The sequence below is a fragment of the Salvelinus alpinus genome, chromosome 13 (assembly GCF_045679555.1).
Source record: "Salvelinus alpinus chromosome 13, SLU_Salpinus.1, whole genome shotgun sequence".
NCBI classification, from domain to species: Eukaryota; Metazoa; Chordata; class Actinopteri; order Salmoniformes; family Salmonidae; genus Salvelinus; species Salvelinus alpinus.
The window spans coordinates 9994345-10016274 of NC_092098.1; the positions used below are offsets into that span (position 1 = coordinate 9994345).

At 42.8% G+C, this 21930-nt stretch overlaps 1 protein-coding gene across 1 annotated transcript; it reads right to left on the reverse strand.

Annotated features, from left to right (window-relative positions):
• Positions 1 to 270: 270 nt before the first annotated feature.
• On the reverse strand, positions 271 to 2443 carry sat1a.2 (spermidine/spermine N1-acetyltransferase 1a, duplicate 2). The gene is made up of 6 exons (XM_071337761.1): positions 1978 to 2443; positions 1771 to 1822; positions 1583 to 1666; positions 1054 to 1155; positions 696 to 736; positions 271 to 561 (listed from the first exon to the last, which is right to left on the reverse strand). The coding sequence occupies exons 1-6, from the start codon at positions 2041 to 2043 to the stop codon at positions 388 to 390; spliced, it is 519 nt and encodes a 172-aa protein (XP_071193862.1). The 5' UTR covers positions 2044 to 2443; the 3' UTR covers positions 271 to 387.
• Between the last annotated feature and the right edge of the window lie 19487 nt (positions 2444 to 21930).

Here is a 21930-nt window from a genome sequence, read left to right on the forward strand (position 1 = left end):
TTTGACAACAGTTAAGAAGTCTGTCCTTCCACAAACAAGCACCCACTTCTCCTTCTGAGCCAGACGTTATCATCAGGCCCGTTATAAACTATCTATACATGCTGATTCATGTTGAAATCTATGTTCCAGTACAAGGTCACATGACTAAGATAGTTCTCCTTTTTGCTTATGGAAGGTCAATCACAACCATTATCAGACATGAGTAAATGAAACGTACTGACTTCGAGTTTCAAAACCACCCAGATGTATAACAGGTCTTGCAGGAAGAAGTTGAACAAACTGTTTTTGTATTTATTCATTGAAATACATATTTCTTTTAAAATACATTGACATCAACAAACGAAGGGGAAGGCATTGCCGTTAGTAATCAGTGGTCATTTGCTGAATTTATCGTTTCTTTGCAGAAATCTTCAGCAGGTCATCCTTATCAATCGCATAGAGTCGCCAGCCCTCCTCATCGGACAGGTCTGAGGCTCCACGACGCTTGTAGAACTCTATGGACGACTTGTTCCATTCTGCTACGATGAAATGCATGCTACTGCAGCGAGTCTTAACTGCCGTCTGAGGAAGGGAGGACATTAAACAAAGTTAGACAGGGTCATCATATATCCTTGACTATAGGATGGGAGTTTTCCATAGGCTGGGCTGATCTATGCGTTCAGTAAATTGATTGCAAAAAAGTCCTATAGACTTACCTCACTCAGAACCTTCAGGATATCGGACCCAATACCATAACCTGAGAAAACAGGATCAAAGATTGGCAGTTAAGCCCTGGATCCAAGGACCCTGATTCAGTTGCCAGCGTTGGGCCAGTAATTGCTAGTTCGACTCCCCAAGCCGACTAGGTGAAACACCAAACGATCTGCCCTTGAGCAAGACACTTAATCTTAACCCAGTGTTTCCCAAACTCGGTCCTCGGGACCCCAAGGGGTGCACGTTTTGGATTTTGACCTAACTACACAGCTGATTCAGCTAGGGCAAAAAAACATGTGTGAAACAGGACAAATATAACCAATCCTATTTCTTTAATGTAACACACCATCATAGACTTACCTCTGAACTCCTTCATCACATAGAAGTCCTCTAAGTAGAGAAGCTTCCCAATCCAGGGGTCATAGGTGAAGTAGTACATGGCAAACCCAACGACAGTGTATCCTAAAACACAGTGAAAACATCCACATCAAAACCGGCAGGTAAGTGTTTGTGTAAAACTACTAGGATCTGACAAAATCCAACTTGGCTTATTGAGTATGATATTTTTATGTTATGATGATGAAGGGGATTTTCATGGTCAGAAAAAACTTGAGCCCTAGTTATGATATCACTGAGGATTTAAAAGGGGTTTCTCCGAGAATTGAGAACATTAAATTCCAAACTCCAGATCATGATTCACTTTGAGTTACGCCCACCAACACTAACCATACCTTGTGTTGTGTCTACCAACACGTACTATTGTGTACCTTAGCAGCGCTTCCGTAATTTTTTTTACTAGCCATAAATGTTTGAAATCTTGATTGTCAAACCTTTGCACTATTTCCTTACGAACTGACATTCTGTGAAACAGAATTACAACATGGCTTACCGTCTGAGCTCTGCTTATCCTCAGGAACTTCTGCAACGACGCAATGGTAGAACGGATGATCCCCAAAGCCGTCCTCTAGTAATTCTGAAAGTAAATTGTAAAGTCAGGGACTTCTGATTTGTTGGGGAAACATTTGATATGTTTACAATAATCATCCATCACACACATACAAGTAGACTTAACGTTACCTTTCTCGGTCAAGATGACCTGCTCTTCCATTTTTTCAAATTTCGCAAGTTCCTGAAATAATAGGGGAGAGAAAAAAATGTATTGTTGTTAGTCAAATGTCATAATATTGACAAATATGCTTAGGCTGTCTGTGATTATAACTTAAACTACAGAGATTTAAACATATACATACATACATACATCGTTGAATACACGCATCCTTTTACCTTTATGAGTCGCAATATGTCTGGCACGTCCTTGGGCTCGGCTTTCCGTAATATGAAATTTGACATTTTCTTTTTTTACTCTTCTTTCCTTTTCTAACAAGTCCTCTGAATGTGAAAATAAGCAAAACCTGTTTCTTCATCCGCTTCTTAGGAGTTGACCCCCCTGCAATACGTTTAGGATTCCAATACGAGCGGAATTACATTCGCTTTGGTCGCTGGCAGCTAGTGACTTTATTGAGCGCTTCACTCTCTTTTAAACATATTCTGTAAACGCGTCACAATCACATCCCGGAAGACTAAACGGGAAAATAGCTTAACAAATAACGGTTGACGTCATCGGGTCTCTACTTCCCATGACTCATGAGCCGTGCTAATTATATGCCAGCTGGCTGACGATACTATACTTTCTGAAAGACGCTAACCAAATTCACATATCGATCAATGTGATACAATCCTTTTCCAAAGCATCTGGTCTATATCTTAACATTAATAAATGTGAACTCATGGCTGTCAAAGATTGTGCGACACCTTCATATTATGATATTCCAGTGAAAGAAGAACTTACTTATTTAGGCATAACCATTACTAAGGATCAGAAGTCTAGAGGCTTACTAAATTTTAACCCTCTTATTTTTTTTAAAACAAAGAAGCTAAATCAATAGCTACAGCGGAACTTATCTTTTAAAGGAAGAGTCCTAATAACCATGGCTGAGGGTATCTCTAGGCTAACATATGGCGCTCAATTTATTTTTTGACGGTTAAATAAGCAAGGAGTAAGACCTGATGCTTTTCAACTTTCTGTGGAGAAACCGTACCCATTACATTAGGAAGACTGTTGTAATGAACACATGAGTATGGTGGGATGAATTTTCTGGACTTTACTACCTTAAATAATACCTTTAGGATCAATTGGATAAAACAATTCCTAAGAAGACCAACTTCTATATGGAATTTTATTCCTCATCATGTCGGTCTTCTCTACTTCTGGTGGCCTTAACTTCATGTTGGTTTGCAATTATAATATTGACAAAGTTCCAGTGAAACTCTGCTTTTCATCGGCAGTTTTTCTTGTCATGGACCTTAATTTATAAGCAAAAATGTTATCCACACAGATATTATATACAGAATAATCGGGATATATTGTATAAAAATACTCATTTGTTTTTAGAATATTGGTGCCGAAATAATATCCTATTGGTGAGCCAACTTTTTACTTAGTTATAAGAGATTCTTATCACTTTATAAGATTCCTGTAACGCTAAAAGATTTTGCGATTGTTTTAGACGCCATTCCCTCAGGTGTTGCTTTATTATTCAGGAACGTGTCAAGACCTGACATTCAGGACCTACCTTCTATTAACCCTGTTGACTCATCATTAGGAAAGATTTGTTTCTCTTTTGGTCCATTCAACAACAGAGCGATACGAACCTTGTTTCAGCAGGATGTTGTATCTATTATACCTTATGTCCTGCCTTATTGAAACGGTTTAATTGATAATATCTGTTGGAAAAAAGTTTGGATGTTGCCACATACCTACTTGTTAACAAAATTAAGGAAGTTTCCTTTAAAATTATTCATAAATATTATCCTGCCAACCACTATACGAAGAAGTTTAAGAAAAACATCAACTCAAATTGTACCTTTTGTAATGACCACCCAGAAACGGTGATGCATCTTTGGCATTGTATTCATGTAAGGCAACTGTGGCAAGACATCAGTAGATTTATAATTGTACACATTTATGAAGATCTTACACTATTGTGGAGAGATGTACTGCTTGGATTCTTTACCTACGATAGAAATAAGTTGAAACAATTTAATGGAATTAATTTTATTATACTTTTGGCCAAATTTCATATTCACAAATGTAAATTTACAAACAAAACATCACATTTTCTTACCTTACAAAAAGAAATTGAACTGTATTTTAAGACAATGAAATACTCTACTAACAAAAAAGCTGTTAGAATAATAAGTGTATGTCTGTCCCTTAAGGTCCTTGTGTAATGTGATATTGTACCCCCTAGCCCAATTGTCCTTTGTATATTATTTATATATACTTGTGTTCCCCCATGTACTTTCTGTATAGACTTGAAAAACAAAAAATACAAAGACCAACAACAACAAAATATATATATATATATATATATATATATATATATATATATATATATATATATATATATATATATATATATAAATGATCCCTGCTGTCCGGCATCCTTAGGACATCCCTACCCTATTGACGTTGACATTTCAAATGATTAGGGTAAGGGTTAAGGTTAGGGTTTATGGTACTTTCAGGACAACTGGGAACGCTGAAAGATCGGAAAAGTAAGCGCTCTAAAAATATGCCAGAGTTTCCAACTAATAATTCCGAGTTTGATGACGATTCAAAACGATTTTACCCAATAGAAGTTAGTTTTTTTTCCTGAGTTCCCAGTTGTCTTGAACACACTGAGGTTGGAAGTCAGAGATTTCGCAGTTCCCAGTTGTTTTGAATGCAGCATCGTTTCCTGTATGTCGGACTTTGACAAGGCTGCTCTTGATGACAATGAATGTAGGCGTACATGCATTCTAAAGAGTCTCTAAAATAGGTTTAAATAGGGCAGTGGTTCCCAACCTTTTTCGGTTATTGTACCACCAAGTATATTTTGCTCTGCCTGAAGTACCCCCTCATGTAAATTTGTCCAGTAAGCCTATGGTCTCATGAGTCTCCTCAAGTACCCCCTGTAGATAGGCCAAGTACCCCTGGTTGGGAAACACTGAACTATAGTGTAACTTTAATGAAGTCCTGTTCGCCTAGCCCTAGATAACGTACTTGATTTTATATGATGGTTCCAATAAAAAAAAAAATGTTATTAAATCAGTACACAATGATTAAATTACCTCTGTCACTCACACACACACAAAGTAGGTGATGGCCATGTCATGCATTTATGTAACATGTCCTTGTCACATGGTGTAGGCTACAGTATTTGCGTGACACCTCCATTGTAAAACGGGGTGTATTCATTCGTTTTGCAACAGAAACGTTTACTCCAAACAGAAAACATTAAGCAAGAAAACAAGTTTATATTGGACAAATTAAAAATGTCAAATGGGGGGGTGCTTATATTTGTCCTTTTTCAGTGCATGTCAAGTGGGTAACCTGTACAAGTGAGGTGTTTGGTTCCTAGTGAATACACCCAAGGTCTTACAACCCAAGGTCTTACAATGTTATCCTATATGCATACACATCTGTTTCACTGTACCATCAGAAACACATATGACGTGTTTAGGATGTGTCACAAGAGAATGCTGAGAAGGGTCAATCAAATGACCTAAAACTTATGTACAGTGCCTTCAGAAAGTATTCAGACCCCTTGACTTTTTCCACATTTTGTTACTTACAGCCTGATTCTAAAATTGATCAAATATCTTTTTCCTCTCATCGATCTAAACACAATACCCCATAATAACAAAGGAAAAGCAGGATTAACATTTTTTTGTATGTTTTTTATTTATTCAAAATAAAAAACATATCTTATTTACATAAGTATTCAGACTCTTTGCTATGAGACTCGAAATTGAGCTAAGGTGCATCCTGTTTCCATTGATCATCCTTGGGATGTTTCTACAACTTGATTGGAGTCCTCCTGTGGTAAATTCAATTGATTGGACATGCTTTTGAAAGGCACACACCTGTCTATATAAGGTCAATCAGTTGACAGTGCATATCAGAGCAAAAACCAAGCATTGAGGTCGAAGGAATTGTCCGTAGACCCCCGAGACAGGATTGTGTTGAGGCACAGATCTGGGGAAGGGTACCAAAACATTTCTGCAGCATTGTAGATCCCCAAGAACACAGTGGCCTCCATCATTCTTAAATGGAAGAAGTTTGGAACCACCAAGACTCTTCCTAGAGCTGGCCGCCCGGCCAAACTGAGCAATCGGGGGAGAAGAGCCTTGGTCAGCGAGGTGACCAAGAACCCAATGGTCACTCTGACAGAGATCCAGAGTTCCTCTGTGGAGATGGGAGAACCTTCCAGAAGGAAAACCATCTCTGCAGCACTCCACCAATCAGGCCTTTGTGGTAGTGGCCAGACGGAAGCCACTCCTCAGGAAAAGGCACATGACAGTCCGCTTGGAGTTTGCCAAAAGGTACCTAAAGACTCAAACCATGAGAAACAATATTCTCTGTTCTGATTAAACCAAGATTGAAGTCTTTGGCCTGAATGCCAAGCGTCACGTCTGGAGGAAACCTGGCACCATACTTATGGTGAAGCATGGTGGTGGGAGCATCATGCTGTGGGGTTATTTTTCAGCGGCAGGCACTGGGAGACTAGTCAGGATCGAGAGAAAGATGAAGGGAGGAAAGTACAGAGAGATCCTTGATGAAAACCTGCTCCAGAGTGCTCAAGACCTCAGACTGGGGCAAAGGTTCACCTTCCAACAAGACAACGACCCAAAGCACACAGCCAAGACAACGCAGGAGTGGCTTCAGGACAAGTCTCTGAATGTCCTTGAGAGGCCCAGCCAGAGCCCGGACTTGAACATCTCTGGAGAGACCTGAAAATAGCTGTGCAGCGACGCTCCCCATCCAACCTGACAGAGCTTGAGAGGAACTGCAGAGAAGAATGGGAGAAAGTCCCCCAATACAGGTGTACCAAGCTTGTAGCGTCATACCCAAGAAGACTCAAGGCTGTAATCACTGCCAAAGATGCTTCAACAAAGTACTGAGTAAAAGGTCTGACTACTTATGTAAATGTGATATTTCTGTGTAACTTTTTTTTTTTGCTAAAATTGAAAATAAAAAAACTTTTGCTTTGTCATTATGGGGATTTATGTAGATTTATGAGAGGAAAAACTATTTAATCAATTTTAGAATACGGCTGTAACGTCACAAAATGTGGAAAAAGTCAAGGGGTCTGAATACTTAACGAATGCACCGTATATAACATATGTAGCCTACAGAGTAATTACAGTGTACATGTAGCAGTGTGATGTTGTTCCCCTAGATTACGCACCAAATTGCACACAAGGACCAATTCAAATAGGCCAGGTCAAGAGGGGATGTTAATAATTTGATAATAATAATAATAATTCAGTGTATTTTTTTATTTAATTACAGCTCCATAGCTAATGTTTTTATTTGGTGTACAAACACTTTTTCATACCAATATTGTACATACAAGTGATTGTAAAAGTTTTGTATATTTTGCTTTGGCCCATCGCGGGTTATCTGTATTCCCATACCACTTTATCGTTCTCTTTTGCCTGACTCTCGGCTAGCAAGGTGCCGGAGAGCTGTGACTGCACCAAGGGTAACGTGTGTGTTGTCTCTTCGTGTGCAGGGCAAATAAAAAGATTTCAACGAGCAGACCATCAGTTGTGGCAGCGTCCTAATTAAAAATACACAACGCAGAATGAACCACGCTACAAACTGGTGCCGCGACCTGCCGCTGGTTAGCTCAAGCTGACCACCGGAGCTGTGCATGTGGAGGAGATGCGCGATCCGCGCATGCGCACGTGTTGATGGTTTGCTATAAGTGAATGTATACTGTAAATAGTGAAGGTGAATGTAGCATATTCACTAGATAATTGTATTGGTGTTTATTTGCATGTTTTGACAGAATTTGTTTATTGCATTTTTTTTGTATTTGTATGCAGTAAATTACATTGTAGTTTAGTTCTCTATTGAGCCATGGAAGACTCTCAAGTCCATAAGATGAGTTATGCTGGGGATTTTGGTGTGGGTAGAGGGAGGGGTGTCCATGCATTTACACCATTTGTACAGTCAGCTCCTGGGAGTAGAGTGTTTGCTAGTCCTGAGTTTACAAGCACTGGGAGGGGTAGGCTGTTTACTCCACCTGACCAGGGTATCCCACCTCTGTCTCTTGATGTACCATCGTCCCCAGTCCTCAGTAATAATGGGACACCGAGTCAGCTTAGTGACCTTATAAAGCAGATTGGTTCAGAGATAGGAGAATCTATCAGGGCGAGTTTACTGCAGCCTGGGGCTTCAAGTCTTTTTCCTGCCCATTCCCCTGACCAATCCCAGCAGTTTCCCCTGCCTGAACAATGTGGGTCAACTTTTATTGATGCGTCCAAGCTGAATCTGGTTGTGAAGTCAGAGGTTAGTGCTCCACCTTTCTTCAGGGGTGATGGCTCAGATGAGTACTCTGTCCTGGAGTGGGAGGAGCTAATGGGAGTCTACCTAGAGAAGAGGGGTTACACTGGGTCTGAGAATGTTGGGGAGGTGATGTCTAGGCTCATGGATGTGACCAAAGTCTGGATGCGTAACAACCCTGTTGTCACAGATGTTAAGGCAGTGTTCAGTGTTCTCAAGCAACACTTTGGGGATACTGTCTACTCAGGTATGCCATTAGCTGATTTCTATTCAATGAAACCATATGCTAATGAGGGTCCACTAGATTTCTGGATTAGGCTTAACAAAGCTGCAGACGCAGCTGAACAGTATCTTGTAGGTGAGGGTAGAACTTTGCCCAATCAGCGCTCAGAGTTGGCAGTCATGTTTGTACGCAACTGTCCTGATAAAGAGTTGGCCCAAGTGTTCAAATGCAAACCCCTTCGTGACTGGACAGCCAGTGAGGTACAGGACCGTTTGGATGAACTGTTAAGGGAGCGTAAAGCATGTAGAATACAACTTTCACAGCAGGTGGCTACTGTCTTCGACTCCCCCCAGGAGGAAGTGGATCCTGAGAGCAGACCTAATGTGTCATCTTTTTCTCGATGTGGCCGTGAACCAGAACAGGCCCAATCTGTATCTGAGGGTGGGACATTAGAGAAAGTTTTGAGTATGCTAGAGAAGGCTCTTGTCAGCAATACTCAGTCTGTGAACAGAGGGCCCCGTAAACAGTTCCCCAAACGTGAGCGTGAGTGCGCTGTCTGTGGAAGCACTAATCACTGGACCAAAGCTCACTGTCAGATGCACCAGCTGTGTTTCAAGTGCTTCTCTCCTGGCCACATGAGCTTTGACTGTGGTGAGACTGGGAAGCGAAAGAGCCCTGGATGTGGACAGACTGGCAGGTCTGGAAAACTAGAAAGCCTCCATTCTGAGGAGGGCAATGTGGGGCAGGCTAATTTTTCCTCCACTGATGATGATGATATCCAATCTGTTTATTCTTATTTTTGTGAGTCAGTACCCAAGAACAACACAGTAATTTTTCAGAACACAATGAGAATTTCTCAGAATGACAGTTTGTTTTACACCACCGTGCTAGTACAGGATAAAGTTGAGCTGAAGGGGATGTTAGATAGTGGGTCCATGGCTACTACTCTGCGCGCAGATATTGTACCTCGGTTGAGGGAGGCAGAAGTGGTAGAGGGGAACTTTCTAGCTCCTTCAGACATCATACTGGTGGGTTGTGGTGGGACGCAAACTAGCCCAGTGGGCATGTGTGACTTGAAACTACAGCTTTATGGCTTCAGTTATGTAGTCCCAGTGCTTATTGTAGATGGGCAGGTTGATGAACTCATTGTTGGCACTAACGTGTTGAAGTCTCTGATTAGACAGTTCAAATCAAATGACAGCTACTGGCGGGTGGTGGGTACGCCAGGTCCCTCTGGCCAGTGTGAGGACAGCCAGTTCCTGCGTCTCCTATCAAATCTGGAGAGATGGAGAGGAGACTCCATCCCAGATAAAGTGGGCACCATTAAGTTGAAGAGGGCAGTAACGCTCCAACCCATGAGTGAGCATCTGGTGTGGGGCCGCTTACCCCCAAAGACAAAACTCTCTGTGGGCAGTACTGTTGTTGTCGAGCCCAGCACGTCTCGTTGTGTGAATCGACACATACTAGTAGGGAGAGTAGTTACGCCTCTGTGGGGTGATGGATGGCTCCCTGTGAAGATTATGAATCCAACAACTTCGCCAGTTACCCTGAGACGAAATGCTAAAGTGGCAGATGTGTACCCTTGTATTGCATTGGAGGATTTTGATGATGTCAAGCAGCAAGCTGCTTACCAGAACGTGGCAAAAGTACAATGTGACAGCTCACATGGCAGTCTTACAGCTAAGAGTTCAGTTGGTGGCAGTGTAGTTAATGACAACAGTACACTGAGCAATCTTGGACTTCAAGGCCTGTCTGTTGAGGAGTGTCCAGTTTCACAGTTCTGGAAAGACAAACTTGTCGGTTTAATTGAGAAGTATGACACGGTGTTCTCTAGACATAGCCTGGATTGTGGAGAGGCAAAAGAGTTCTGCCATCGCATACGGCTGACTGATGACCGCCCATTTCGATTACCTTATCGTAGGCTTTCTCCAGCTGATTACCAAAAACTCAGGGAAACACTGGATGATATGGAGGAAAAGGAAATTGTCAGAAAATCCAGCAGCGAGTATGCCTCACCATTGGTGCTGGTATGGAAAAAGAATGGGGACTTGCGTCTATGTACTGACTTTAGGTGGTTAAACGCCCGCACAGTGAAGGATGCTCATCCCCTGCCTCATCAGGCTGATGTATTGGCGGCGCTGGGAGGTAATGCCTTCTTCAGCACAATGGACTTGACATCTGGGTACTACAATGTGCCACTGCATGAAGAGGATAAGAAATACACAGCCTTTTCCTCTCCTTTAGGTCTGCACGAGTACAATCGTTTGCCTCAGGGCCTTTGCAACAGCCCAGCTACTTTTATGAGAATGATGCTGACCATCTTTGGGGACCAAAACTTTCTAAGTCTCCTTTGCTATTTGGATGATCTGATGGTTTTTGCTAAGACGGAGGAAGAGAGTCTGCAGAGACTTGAGATGGTTTTCCAGCGGTTGCAGGAGCACAATCTTAAACTGTCTCCGTCTAAGTGCAAGTTTTTGAGGAGGTCTGTTAAGTTTTTGGGCCACATCATTTCTCAGGAGGGTGTAGCCACTGACCCTGCTAAGGTTCAAACCATTTTGAATGTGACTGAGAGTGAGATGATGGAAGCTGATGGTGTCACTCCGTCTCCTAGCAAAATCCGTTCTTTCCTTGGTATGGTAGTATACTATCAACACTACATTGAGAATTGTTCCATGGTTGCTAGGCCATTGTTTCAGCTGACTACAGGTCAGAAGAAGCCTAGGAGAGGCAAGGGCAGAAAGAGGCCTGGTCCCTCTCGCAGGCTCACTGCTGCAGACTGGACTGCTGAATGTCAACTCGCTTTTGAAGCTTTGAAAGCAGCACTAGTTGACCAGGCACTGCTGGCTCATCCAGATTTTTCTCAGCCATTTTTGCTTTCTGTTGATGCATCTACTAGTGGTTTGGGAGCTGTACTATCCCAAGTGCAAGATGGGAAGGCCATAGCCAGGCCAATAGCTTTTGCTAGTAAATCTCTTAATCATGCACAATCCAAGTATCCTGCTCACAGGCTGGAATTTCTAGCCATGAAATGGGCCATTCATGATAAGTTCAGCCATTGGCTGCGAGGGCATAAGTTTACGGTGTGGACCGACAACAATCCACTCAAATATATTCTTACAAAGCCGAGACTTGATGCATGTGAGCAGAGATGGGTTGCAAAGCTGGCACCTTTTGATTTTGATATCCAGTACATACCAGGGCCCAAGAATGTCGTTGCTGATGCTTTGAGCAGAGCCATTTGTCCGCTCCAAAGTTCTGCACCGACTGACAAGAATTCCATATGATGTCCTGCTGGAGGAAGCCAGAGGTCTTCGACTGGATGATGTACAAGACATGTTCCGTCTCTCCTGTGAGCAGCCCGAGGCTGGCTGTGGAACGTCTATGGCTCCTGGGAGTGAGTTGAGTAGAGCTGGAGACAATGTCAGTGGGTTGGTTTCCTGTGAAGAGGTGTCTGCTGTCCTCCAGGCCCATCGCCGATGGGATGATGGTGCCACAGTGAGGGCCGTTTCACATGTGCAGCACCTTGAGAAGTTGATGTCCATGGGTCAGAGCCCTTTACCTGTCCTTACACACAAGGAGCTGTATGACAACCAGTCACTGGATCCTATCATCAGCAGAGTCATGTTCTTTGTAGATAGAGGCCGGCGCCCATCTAGGAGAGAGCGAGTCTTTGAAGCTAAAGAAACAGTTTATACTCTAAGACAGTGGGGGAAACTCACCACGCGGTTAGGGATTCTGTATCGTGTCTCAAAACACCCAGTGAGTAAGAAGAAAATATTTCAGTATGTCGTACCTGTGTCTTTGAGAGGCCTTGTGTTGAAGGGAGTTCATGATGATGCTGGTCATCAGGGTCAGCAGCGCACATTGTGGCTCACGAGACAGCGGTTTTACTGGGAATCTATGGAGAAGGATGTCAAGGAATACGTGGCCCACTGTAAGAGATGTGTGTTGAGTAAAGCACCTGAGCCTGAAGCAAGAGCTCCACTTGTCTCCATTGTGACAACGGCACCTTTAGAACTTGTGTGTATTGATTTCTGGACTGCTGAAGATTCAAACAACAAGTCTATTGATGTGTTAGTAGTGACTGATCACTTTACTAAGCTGGCCTGTGCGTATCCATGTCCAAACCAGTCTGCTAAGACTGTTGCTCGTGTTCTCTGGAATAATTTCTTCTGCATTTATGGGTTCGCTGATTGCATCCATTCTGACAGGGGTGCTAACTTTGAGAGTTTACTTATTGCAGAATTACTTCAGTTATCTGGTGTTGAAAAGTCCCACACCACACCTTATCATCCCATGGGTAACGGTCAAACAGAACGTCTGAATCGCACACTGGGTGGGATGATTAGAGCTCTGCCAGCTAGGTCTAAGGCTAAATGGCCTCAGATGTTGAACACATTGACATTCTCCTATAACTGCACTGTTCATGAGACTACTGGGTTTCCACCCTTCTTCTTGATGTTCGGACGCACCCCTAGGTTGCCGGTAGATGTTATGTTTGAAAGTGTGCTGTTGGATGGGGACACAGTAGATGTGGATAAGTATGTCCAGTCTCTGGGTGAGGATCTGAGAGAGGCCATGACATTGGCCCAGCAGCATGCCAGTAAGCAACAAAAGAGACAAGCCGAGGTCTACAACAGACGGTCTAAGGGTCACTCGGTGCAGAAGGGAGATAGAGTTCTACTTGCTAACAAGGGTGAGAGGGGCAAGAAGAAACTGGCTGATCGCTGGGAGAGTGTGGTGTACATAGTGGTTGCAAAGAACAGCTCACTGAACACATATCGTATCCAACACCCTACCACTGGACGCATCAAAACTGTGCATAGGAACCTGATTATGCCAGTCAACTTTCTGCCTTTACCTTCGTGGGAGGAACCTGAGGGTCACGAATCTCTATCGAGTGGTGACGTGATCTCTGAGATGTCTGCAAAGTCCAGCCAAATGGATGGGAGTGACGCCAGGACTGTCCACTGGGTAGCAGGCCTTCCTGAGTCTTCTGGGAGGATACTCTAAGAGGATGGTGAAGTCCCGGCTGATGGAAGTGAGGTGGAACAACCGTATGAAGTCCCCTTAAGTGAAGTGTGCTCAGCAGAAGTGGACCAGAGAGATATCCCCGAAGCCTACAAGAGTTCTGATTGCGAAACTCCATTCAGTGTGGATGATGTTACCTTGGTTGAAGATGCTTCGTCAGTGTGGTCTGTGACAATCTACCAGGATTCTGATCAGTCGTCTGACACTACTAGTGTTGAGTCGGTAACTGAAAGTGTGCTGGCTCCGGAGATGCGGATCTGTAGTACTCCCCATCCTGAGGTTAGACCTCTGAGCAGGGTTAGTGCTGTCTGTGACATTCCTGCTAGGTTTGTGGGTGAGGGTGTTCGGACTAGACTAGGTAGACTTATTAAGCCAGTGGATAGGCTAATCCAAACTATGTCTACACAGGAAATGAAACAGTTCTTGGTTTCTCAGTGACGGTAGGATATTGCCTACCTTTTCTTTTGTAGGAATGTAGGAATCTAAGCATGTCTTAGAATGATTTGTGGGTTTGTCTAATATATTTGACAATTCATGTAACTTTGTGTGTAGTCCATCGGCATAAAATGTATATGGCATTTTTCGTATACGGTTGAATAAGGGATTAGCTACCCCTTATTTTTCCTAATCCTTCGCGGGATAGCTTTTCAGCTGATCGACCATTTGTGGGTCTAGAATTAAGGGACTACACTGGGTTACTCTGTCGCCCTGTGGGTGTGAATTTTTTTTTCTTTCTTTGCTTTGTTGCCTTTGAGGTAATGTGTTTTGTTTTGGGCCTATAATCTAGTGTAAAACAGTGGGGGTGAATGTAGCAGTGTGATGTTGTTCCCCTAGATTACGCACCAAATTGCACACAAGGACCAATTCAAATAGGCCAGGTCAAGAGGGGATGTTAATAATTTGATAATAATAATAATAATTCAGTGTATTTTTTTATTTAATTACAGCTGCATAGCTAATGTTTTTATTTGGTGTACAAACACTTTTTCATACCAATATTGTACATACAAGTGATTGTAAAAGTTTTGTATATTTTGGTTTGGCCCATCGCGGGTTATCTGTATTCCCATACCACTTTATCGTTCTCTTTTGCCTGACCCTCGGCTAGCAAGGTGCCGGAGAGCTGTGACTGCACCAAGGGTAACGTGTGTGTTGTCTCTTCGTGTGCAGGGCAAATAAAAAGATTTCAACGAGCAGACCATCAGTTGTGGCAGCGTCCTAATTAAAAATACACAACGCAGAATGAACCACGCTACATACACATTACGTCGTATAACTACTAGCCTACACCTGTTTTTGCATAGCATAATTTAAATGTAAAGATAATAAACTAACGATACAACCAGGTGATCTAAAACAGGGTGAGGAGAGGTTTAGCCACAATAATTTGTGTTTGTTACAAAATCTTATGCATGTAATGGCAATGTAAATTTCACCAAATTGCACAAACCACAAATACATCACAGTTGTAAGTACCATAACTATACCTACAATGTAATTACACAGTACCTGCTGCCTATGTAACTACATTGTAAATACATAGGCTTTAGGCCACTTAGATGTAAATCACTGGGGTTGTGGGCCCTTCATCTTTAATTTTCCTCCATGTCAACAAAAACATCTCCAATATGCATATTCATTAAAAACATCAACTGTTATTGTCGATTAGGCCTGCAGTCTTGTCCAAACCCATTGGCCCTTGACAGCAGTATTCTACTGCCGGTCTATGAGTTATTTTAAATCCCAGGATTTAAGTGTCAAGTTATAAAAGCCCTTAAGTGATTTCAACTTGATCAAAGAGACAGTATTTATCTTACGACGACTCAGCCCGTAGCATTGCTCTGCAAAGCTTCACAGTAGTGACCCAGATATACTATCCAATCTTCAGGGAGGCAGACACTAACTCCACTTAAACAGGGATGATCCATGAACCTGTGACCCCACAAACTGCCACTGAACTTTCTTCCTGTTTGGTTTCTCTTTCGGTTAGTGCTATAATGAAATATCAACAGAATACATGTGACCATGCAGACTTACATGTTTTGTAAATGGGTAGGTTGTATTGTGTGTGCCAAGATGCACTGTAGATACATTTACATTGAAAAAGTTGTACAAATTATTTTAAGTGTGCATGTTGTGAAGTGTCATGGCACCCCCAAAGAGCTCCAAATGTTTTCAATTACCCTAGGACCTAAGCCATGCCCCTTCCCTCCACACCTGTTCCCACTCCCTTAATCACCTCTCTGCTGACTTTCTCACACCTGTTTCCCCATATAAGCTGCTTGCTCCTTCCTACCTACCAGTTCAAAAAAAAAGAATCACCTTTAATTAACCAGGTAGGCCAGTTGAGAACAAGTTCTCATCTGCGACCTGGCCAAGATAAAGCAAAGCAGTTCGACACATACATGACATGGAATAAACAAACATACAATCAATAATACAGCAGAAAAATGTGCAGAAGATGAATGTGCAAGTTGAGATACTGGGGTGCAAAGGAGCAAGATAAATAAATATAGTATGGGGATGAGGTAGATTGGATGGGCTATTTACAGATGAGCTACAGTGAGGGAAAAAAGTATTTGATCCCCTGCTGATTTTGTACGTTTGCCCACTGAAAAAGAAATGATCAGTCTATAATTTTAATGGTAGGTTTATTTGAACAGTGAGAGACAGAATATCAACAAAAAAATCCAGAAAAACGCATGTCAAAAATGTTATGAATTGATTTGCATTTTAATGAGGGAAATAAGTATTTGACCCCTCTGCAAAACATGACTTAGTACTTGGTGGCAAAACCCTTGTTGGCAATCACAGAGGTCAGACGTTTCTTGTAGTTGGCCACCAGGTTTGCACACATCTCAGGAGGGATTTTGTCCCACTCCTCTTTGCAGATCTTCTTCAAGTCATTAAGGTTTTGAGGCTGACGTTTGGCAACTCGAACCTTCAGCTCCCTCCACAGATTTTCTATGGGATTAAGGTCTGGATACTGGCTAGGCCACTCCAGGACCTTAATGTGCTTCTTCTTGAGCCACTCCTTTGTTGCCTTGGCCGTGTGTTTTCGGTCATTGTCATGCTGGAATACCCATCCACGACCCATTTTCAATACCCTGGCTGAGGGAAGGAGGTTTTCACCCAAGATTTGACGGTACATGGCCCCGTCCATTGTCCCTTTGATGCGGTGAAGTTGTCCTGTCCCTTTAGCAGAAAAACACCCCCAAAGCATAATGTTTCCACCTCCATGTTTGACGGTGGGGATGGTTTCTTGGGGTCATAGGCATTATTCCTCCTCCTCCAAACACGGCAAGTTGGGTTGATGCCAAAGAACTCCATTTTGGTCTCATCTGACCACAACACGTTCACCCAGTTGTCCTCTGAATCATTCAGATGTTCATTGGCAAACTTCAGACGGGCATGTATATGTGCTTTCTTGAGCAGGGGGACCTTGCGGGCGCTGCAGGATTTCAGTCCTTCACGGCATAGTGTGTTACCAATTGTTTTCTTGATGACTATGGTCCCAGCTGCCTTGAGATCATTGACAAGATCCTCCTGTGTAGTTCTGGGCTGATTCCTCACCGTTCTCATGATCATTGCAACTTCACGAGGTGAGATCTTGCATGGAGCCCCAGGCTGAGGGAGATTGACAGGTCTTTTGTGTTTCTTCCATTTGCGAATAATCACAGAAACTGTTGTCACCTTCTCACCAAGCTGCTTGGCGATGGTCTTGTAGCCCATTCCAGCCTTGTGTAGGTCTACAATCTTGTCCCTGACATCCTTGGAGAGCTCTTTGGTCTTGGCCATGGTGGAGAGTTTGGAATCTGATTGATTGATTGCTTCTGTGGACAGGTATCTTTTATACAGGTAAGAAACTGAGATTAGGAGCACTCCCTTTAAGAGTGTGCTCCTAATCTCCGTTCGTTACCTGTATGAAAGACACCTGGGAGCCAGAAATCTTTTTGATTGAGAAGGGGTCAAATACTTATTTCCCTCATTAAAATGCAAATCAATTTATAACATTTTTGACATGCATTTTTCTGGATATTTTTGTTGTTATTCTGTCTCTCACTGTTCAAATAAATCTACCATTAAAATTATAGACTGATAATATCTTTGTCAGTGGGCAAACGTACAAAATCAGCAGGGGATCAAATACTTTTTTCCCTCACTGTATGTACAGGTGCAGTGATCTGTGAGCTGCTCTGACAGCTGGTGCTTAAAGCTAATAAGGGAGGTAAGAGTCTCCAGCTTCAGAGATTTTTGCAGTTTGTTCCAGTCATTGGCAGCAGAGAACTGGAAGGAGAGGCGGCCAAAGGAAGAATTGGCTTTGGGGGTGACCAGTGAGATATACCTGCTGGAGCGCGTGCTACGGGTGGGTGCTGCTATGGTGACCAGTGAGCTGAGATAAGGCGGGGCTTTACCTAGCAGAGACTTGTAGATGACCTGGAGCCAGTGGGTTTGGCGGCGAGTATGAAGCGAGGGCCAGCCAACGAGATCATACAGGTCGCAGTGGTGGGTAGTATATGTGGCTTTGGTAACAAAACGGATGGCACTGTGATAGACTGCATCCAATTTCTTGAGTAGAGTGTTGGAGGCTATTTTGTAAATGACATCACCGAAGTCGAGGATCGGTAGGATGGTCAGTTTTACAAGGGTATGTTTGGCAGCATGAGTGAAGGATGCTTTGTTGCGAAATAGGGAGCCGATTCTAGATTTAATTTTGGATTGGAGATGTTTAATGTGAGTCTGGAAGGAGAGTTTACAGTCTAACCAGACACCTAGGTATTTGTAGTTGTCCACATATTCTAAGTCAGAACCGTCCAGAGTAGTGATGCTGGACGGGCGGGCAGGTGCGGGCAGTGATCGGTTGAAGAGCATGCATTTAGTTTTACTTGCATTTAAAAGCAGTTGGAGGCCACAGAAGGAGAGTTGTATGGCATTGAAGCTCGTCTGGAGGTTAGTTAACACAGTGTCCAACGAAGGGCCAGAAGTATACAGAATGGTGTCGTCTGCGTAGAGGTGGATCAAAGAATCACCAGCAGCGAGAGCGACATCATTGATGTATACAGAGAAGAGAGTCGGCCCGAGAATTTAAACCTGTGGCACCCCCATAGAGACTGCCAGAGGTCCGGACAATAGGCCCTCCGATTTGACACACTGAACTCTATCTGAGAAGTAGTTGGTGACCCAGGCGAGGCAATCATTTGAGAAACTAAGGTTGTTGTCTGCCAATAAGAATGTTGTGATTGACAGAGTCGAAAGCCTTAGCCAGGTCGATGAATATGGCTGCACAGTAATGTCTCTTATCGATGGCGGTTATGATATCATTTAGGACCTTGAGCGTGGCTGAGGTGCACCCATGACCAGCTCTGAAACCAGATTGCGTAGCGGAGAAGGTACGGTGAGATTCGAAATGGTCGGTAATCTGTTTGTTAACTTGGCTTTCAAAGACCTTAGAAAGGCAGGGTAGAATAGATATAGGTCTGTAGCAGTTTAGGTCTAGAGTGTCTCCCCCTTTGAAGAGGGGGATGACCGCGGCAGCTTTCCAATCTATGGGAATCTCAGACGATACGAAAGAGAGGTTGAACAGGCTAGTAACAGGGGTTGCAATAATTTCGGCAGATAATTTTAGAAAGAGAGGGTCCAAATTGTCTAGCCCGGCTGATTTGTAGGGGTCCAGATTTTGAGGCTCTTTCAGAACATCAGCTATCTGGATTTGGGTGAAGGAGAAGTGGGGGAGGTTTGGGCGAGTTGCTGTGGGGAGCGCAGGGCTGTTGACCGGGGTAGGGGTAGCCAAGTGGAAAGCATGGCCAGCCGGAGAACAATGCTTATTGAAATTCTCAATTATTGTGGATTTATCGGTATTCATGCTTGGTGATTCCACATGTGGCCCTAGCCTTCCTCCTACCACTGTGGGTGTGTTATGAAATAAGTACAAACAGTTATTTTGCTGTATAGAGAATGTCCTAAATATTATATCCTTGTTGCCCTACGTTATATCACTTTGTATATCCATGACCGTGCCCTCAGTTTGCTAATGATAATTCCCAATGCTATGGCTCCTTTGTTCTAGTTTTGTGTTGGCAGTCTCCTCAGTTTATTAGTGTTAAACCCATATTCCCAATAGTCACCTGGGACTAGAGCGCTTTCAGAAAGTATTCATACCCTTGACTCATTCCACATATTGTTGTTACAGCCTGAATTCATAATGGATTACATTTACATTTAAGTCATTTAGCAGACAAGAAATTCTCTCACCTATCAAGAAGAAAATACCCCATCATGACAAAGTGAAAACATTTTAGCAAATGTATTGAAAATTAAATAAAGAAATATCAAATTTATACTGAACAAAAACAAACGCAACATGCAACAATTTCAAAGATATACAGTTCATAAAAGGAAATCAGTCAATTGAAATAAATTCACTAGGACCTAATCTATGGATTTCACATGACTGGGCAGGGGCGCAGCCATGGGTGGGCCTGCGAGGGCATAGGCCCACCAACTGGGGAGCCAGGCCCAGGCAATCAGAATGAGTTTTTCCCCACAAAAGGGTTTTATTACAGACAGAAATACCCCTCCGCAGGACAATCCCACAGGTGAAGAAGCCATGGATGTCATGGGCTGGCGTGGTTACACGTGGTCTGCGGTTGTGCGGCCGGTTGGACGTACTGCCAAATTATCTAAAATGACGTTGGAGGCGGCTTATGAACATTCAATTCTCTGGCAACAGCTCTGGTGGACATTCCTGCAGTCAGCATGCCAATTGCACGCTCCCTCAATACTTGAGACATCTGTGGCATTGTGTTGTGTGACAAAACGGCACATTTTAGTGGCCTTTTATTGTCTCCAGCGCAAGGTGCACCTGTGTAATGATCATGCTGTTTAATCAGCTTCTTGATATGCCACACTTGTCAGGTGGATGGATTATCTTGACAAAGGATAAAATGCTCACTAACAGGGACGTAAACAAATTTGTGCACAAATGCATTTGAGAGAAATATTTTATTTCAACTCATTACATTTACATTTACATTTAAGTCATTTAGCAGACGCTCATGAAATATGGGACCAGCACTTTACATGTTGCATTTATATTTTTGTTCAGTGTACATAAGTATTCACACCCGAGTCAATACTTTGTTGAAGCACCTTTGGCAGCGACTACAGAGGCTTTCTGGGTAAGTCTCTAAGAGCTTTACACACCTGGATTGTCCAACATTTGCCCATTATTCTTTAAAAAATGCTTCAAGCTCTGTCAAATTGGTTGTTGATCATTGCTAGAATCATTTTCAGATCTTGCCATAGATTTTCAAGTAGATAAGTCAAAACTGTAATCCGGCCATTCACTGTCTTCTTGGTAAGCAACTCCAGTGTATAGTTGGCCTTGTGTTTTAGGTTTTTGTCCTGCTGAAAGGTGAATTCATCCCCCAGTGTCTGGTGGAAAGCAGACTGAACCAGGTTTTCCTCTAGGATTTTGCCTGTGCTTAGCTCCATTCCGTTTCTTTTTTTATCCTGAAAACTCCCCAGTTCTTAACAATTACAAGCATACCCATAACATGATTCAGACACCACTATTCTTGACAATATGGACAGTGGTACTCAGTAATGTGTTGTATTGGATTTGCCTTAAACATAACACGTTGCATTCAGGACTAAAAGTGAATTGCTTTGCCACATTTTTGCAGTATTACCTTTTTGCAAACAGCATGCTCGTTTTGGAATATTTTGTGTTCGTACAGGCTTCCTTCTTTCCACTCTGTCAATTAGGTTATTATTGTAACTCCAATGTTGTTGATCCAGCCTCAGTTTTCTATCACAGCCTTTCAACTCCATATCTGTTTTAAAGTCACCATTGGCCTCATAGTGGCCTCATGGTGTATACCCGAGCGGTTTTCTTCCTCTCCGGCAACAGTTAGGAAGAACACCTGTATCTTTGTAATAACTTCACCATGCTCAAAGGGATATTCAATGTCTGCTTTTATTGTTCCCCGTCTTCCAATAGGTGCCATTGGTGAGGCATTGGAAAATCTCCCTGGTCTTTGTGGTTGAATCTGTGTTTGAAATTCACTGCTCGACTGAGGGACCTTACAGATAATTGTATGTGCGGGGTACAGGGAAGAGGTTGTCATTAAGTCATGTTAAACACTTATTACACAGTAAGTCCATGCAACTTATGTGACTTGTTATGCAAATTTACAAAAACGTTCCACTTCTACATTATGGGGTATTGTGTGTAGGCAAGTGCCAAAAAAAAAAGCTATTTAATCCATTTTAAATTCAGGCTGTAACAACAATGTGGAAAAGGTCAAGGGGTGTGAACACTTTCTGAAGGCACTGTACTTTGTCATGCCTGCACCTTTTATGTTATGTGTTCCTAATGTTTCCCCTTTTGTATCTCCCTTCCAGACCGCCTCATCCTTGTTATCCACAGCCAATCCTATCTCCAAGGCCTTATAAGCCACATCCTTCCTATCCAACCTAGAGGCCTTACAAGCCCAAATCCTAACCTCCATCCAAACCTACCCCTAAACCTGTATTCCCCATCTCATCATTGCATTCTGACTGATGCGCCATGGTGGCAGCAACA

Coding starts and splice junctions, on each gene's coding strand:
- sat1a.2 (XM_071337761.1), bottom strand. CDS start 2,043: ATGTCAAATTTCATATTACGGAAAGCCGAGCCCAAGGACGTGCCAGAC. Junction 1,823..1,977: donor ACATATTGCGACTCATAAAG/GTAAAAGGATGC, acceptor CTATTATTTCAG/GAACTTGCGAAATTTGAAAA. Junction 1,156..1,582: donor GGATAAGCAGAGCTCAGACG/GTAAGCCATGTT, acceptor ACTGTGTTTTAG/GATACACTGTCGTTGGGTTT.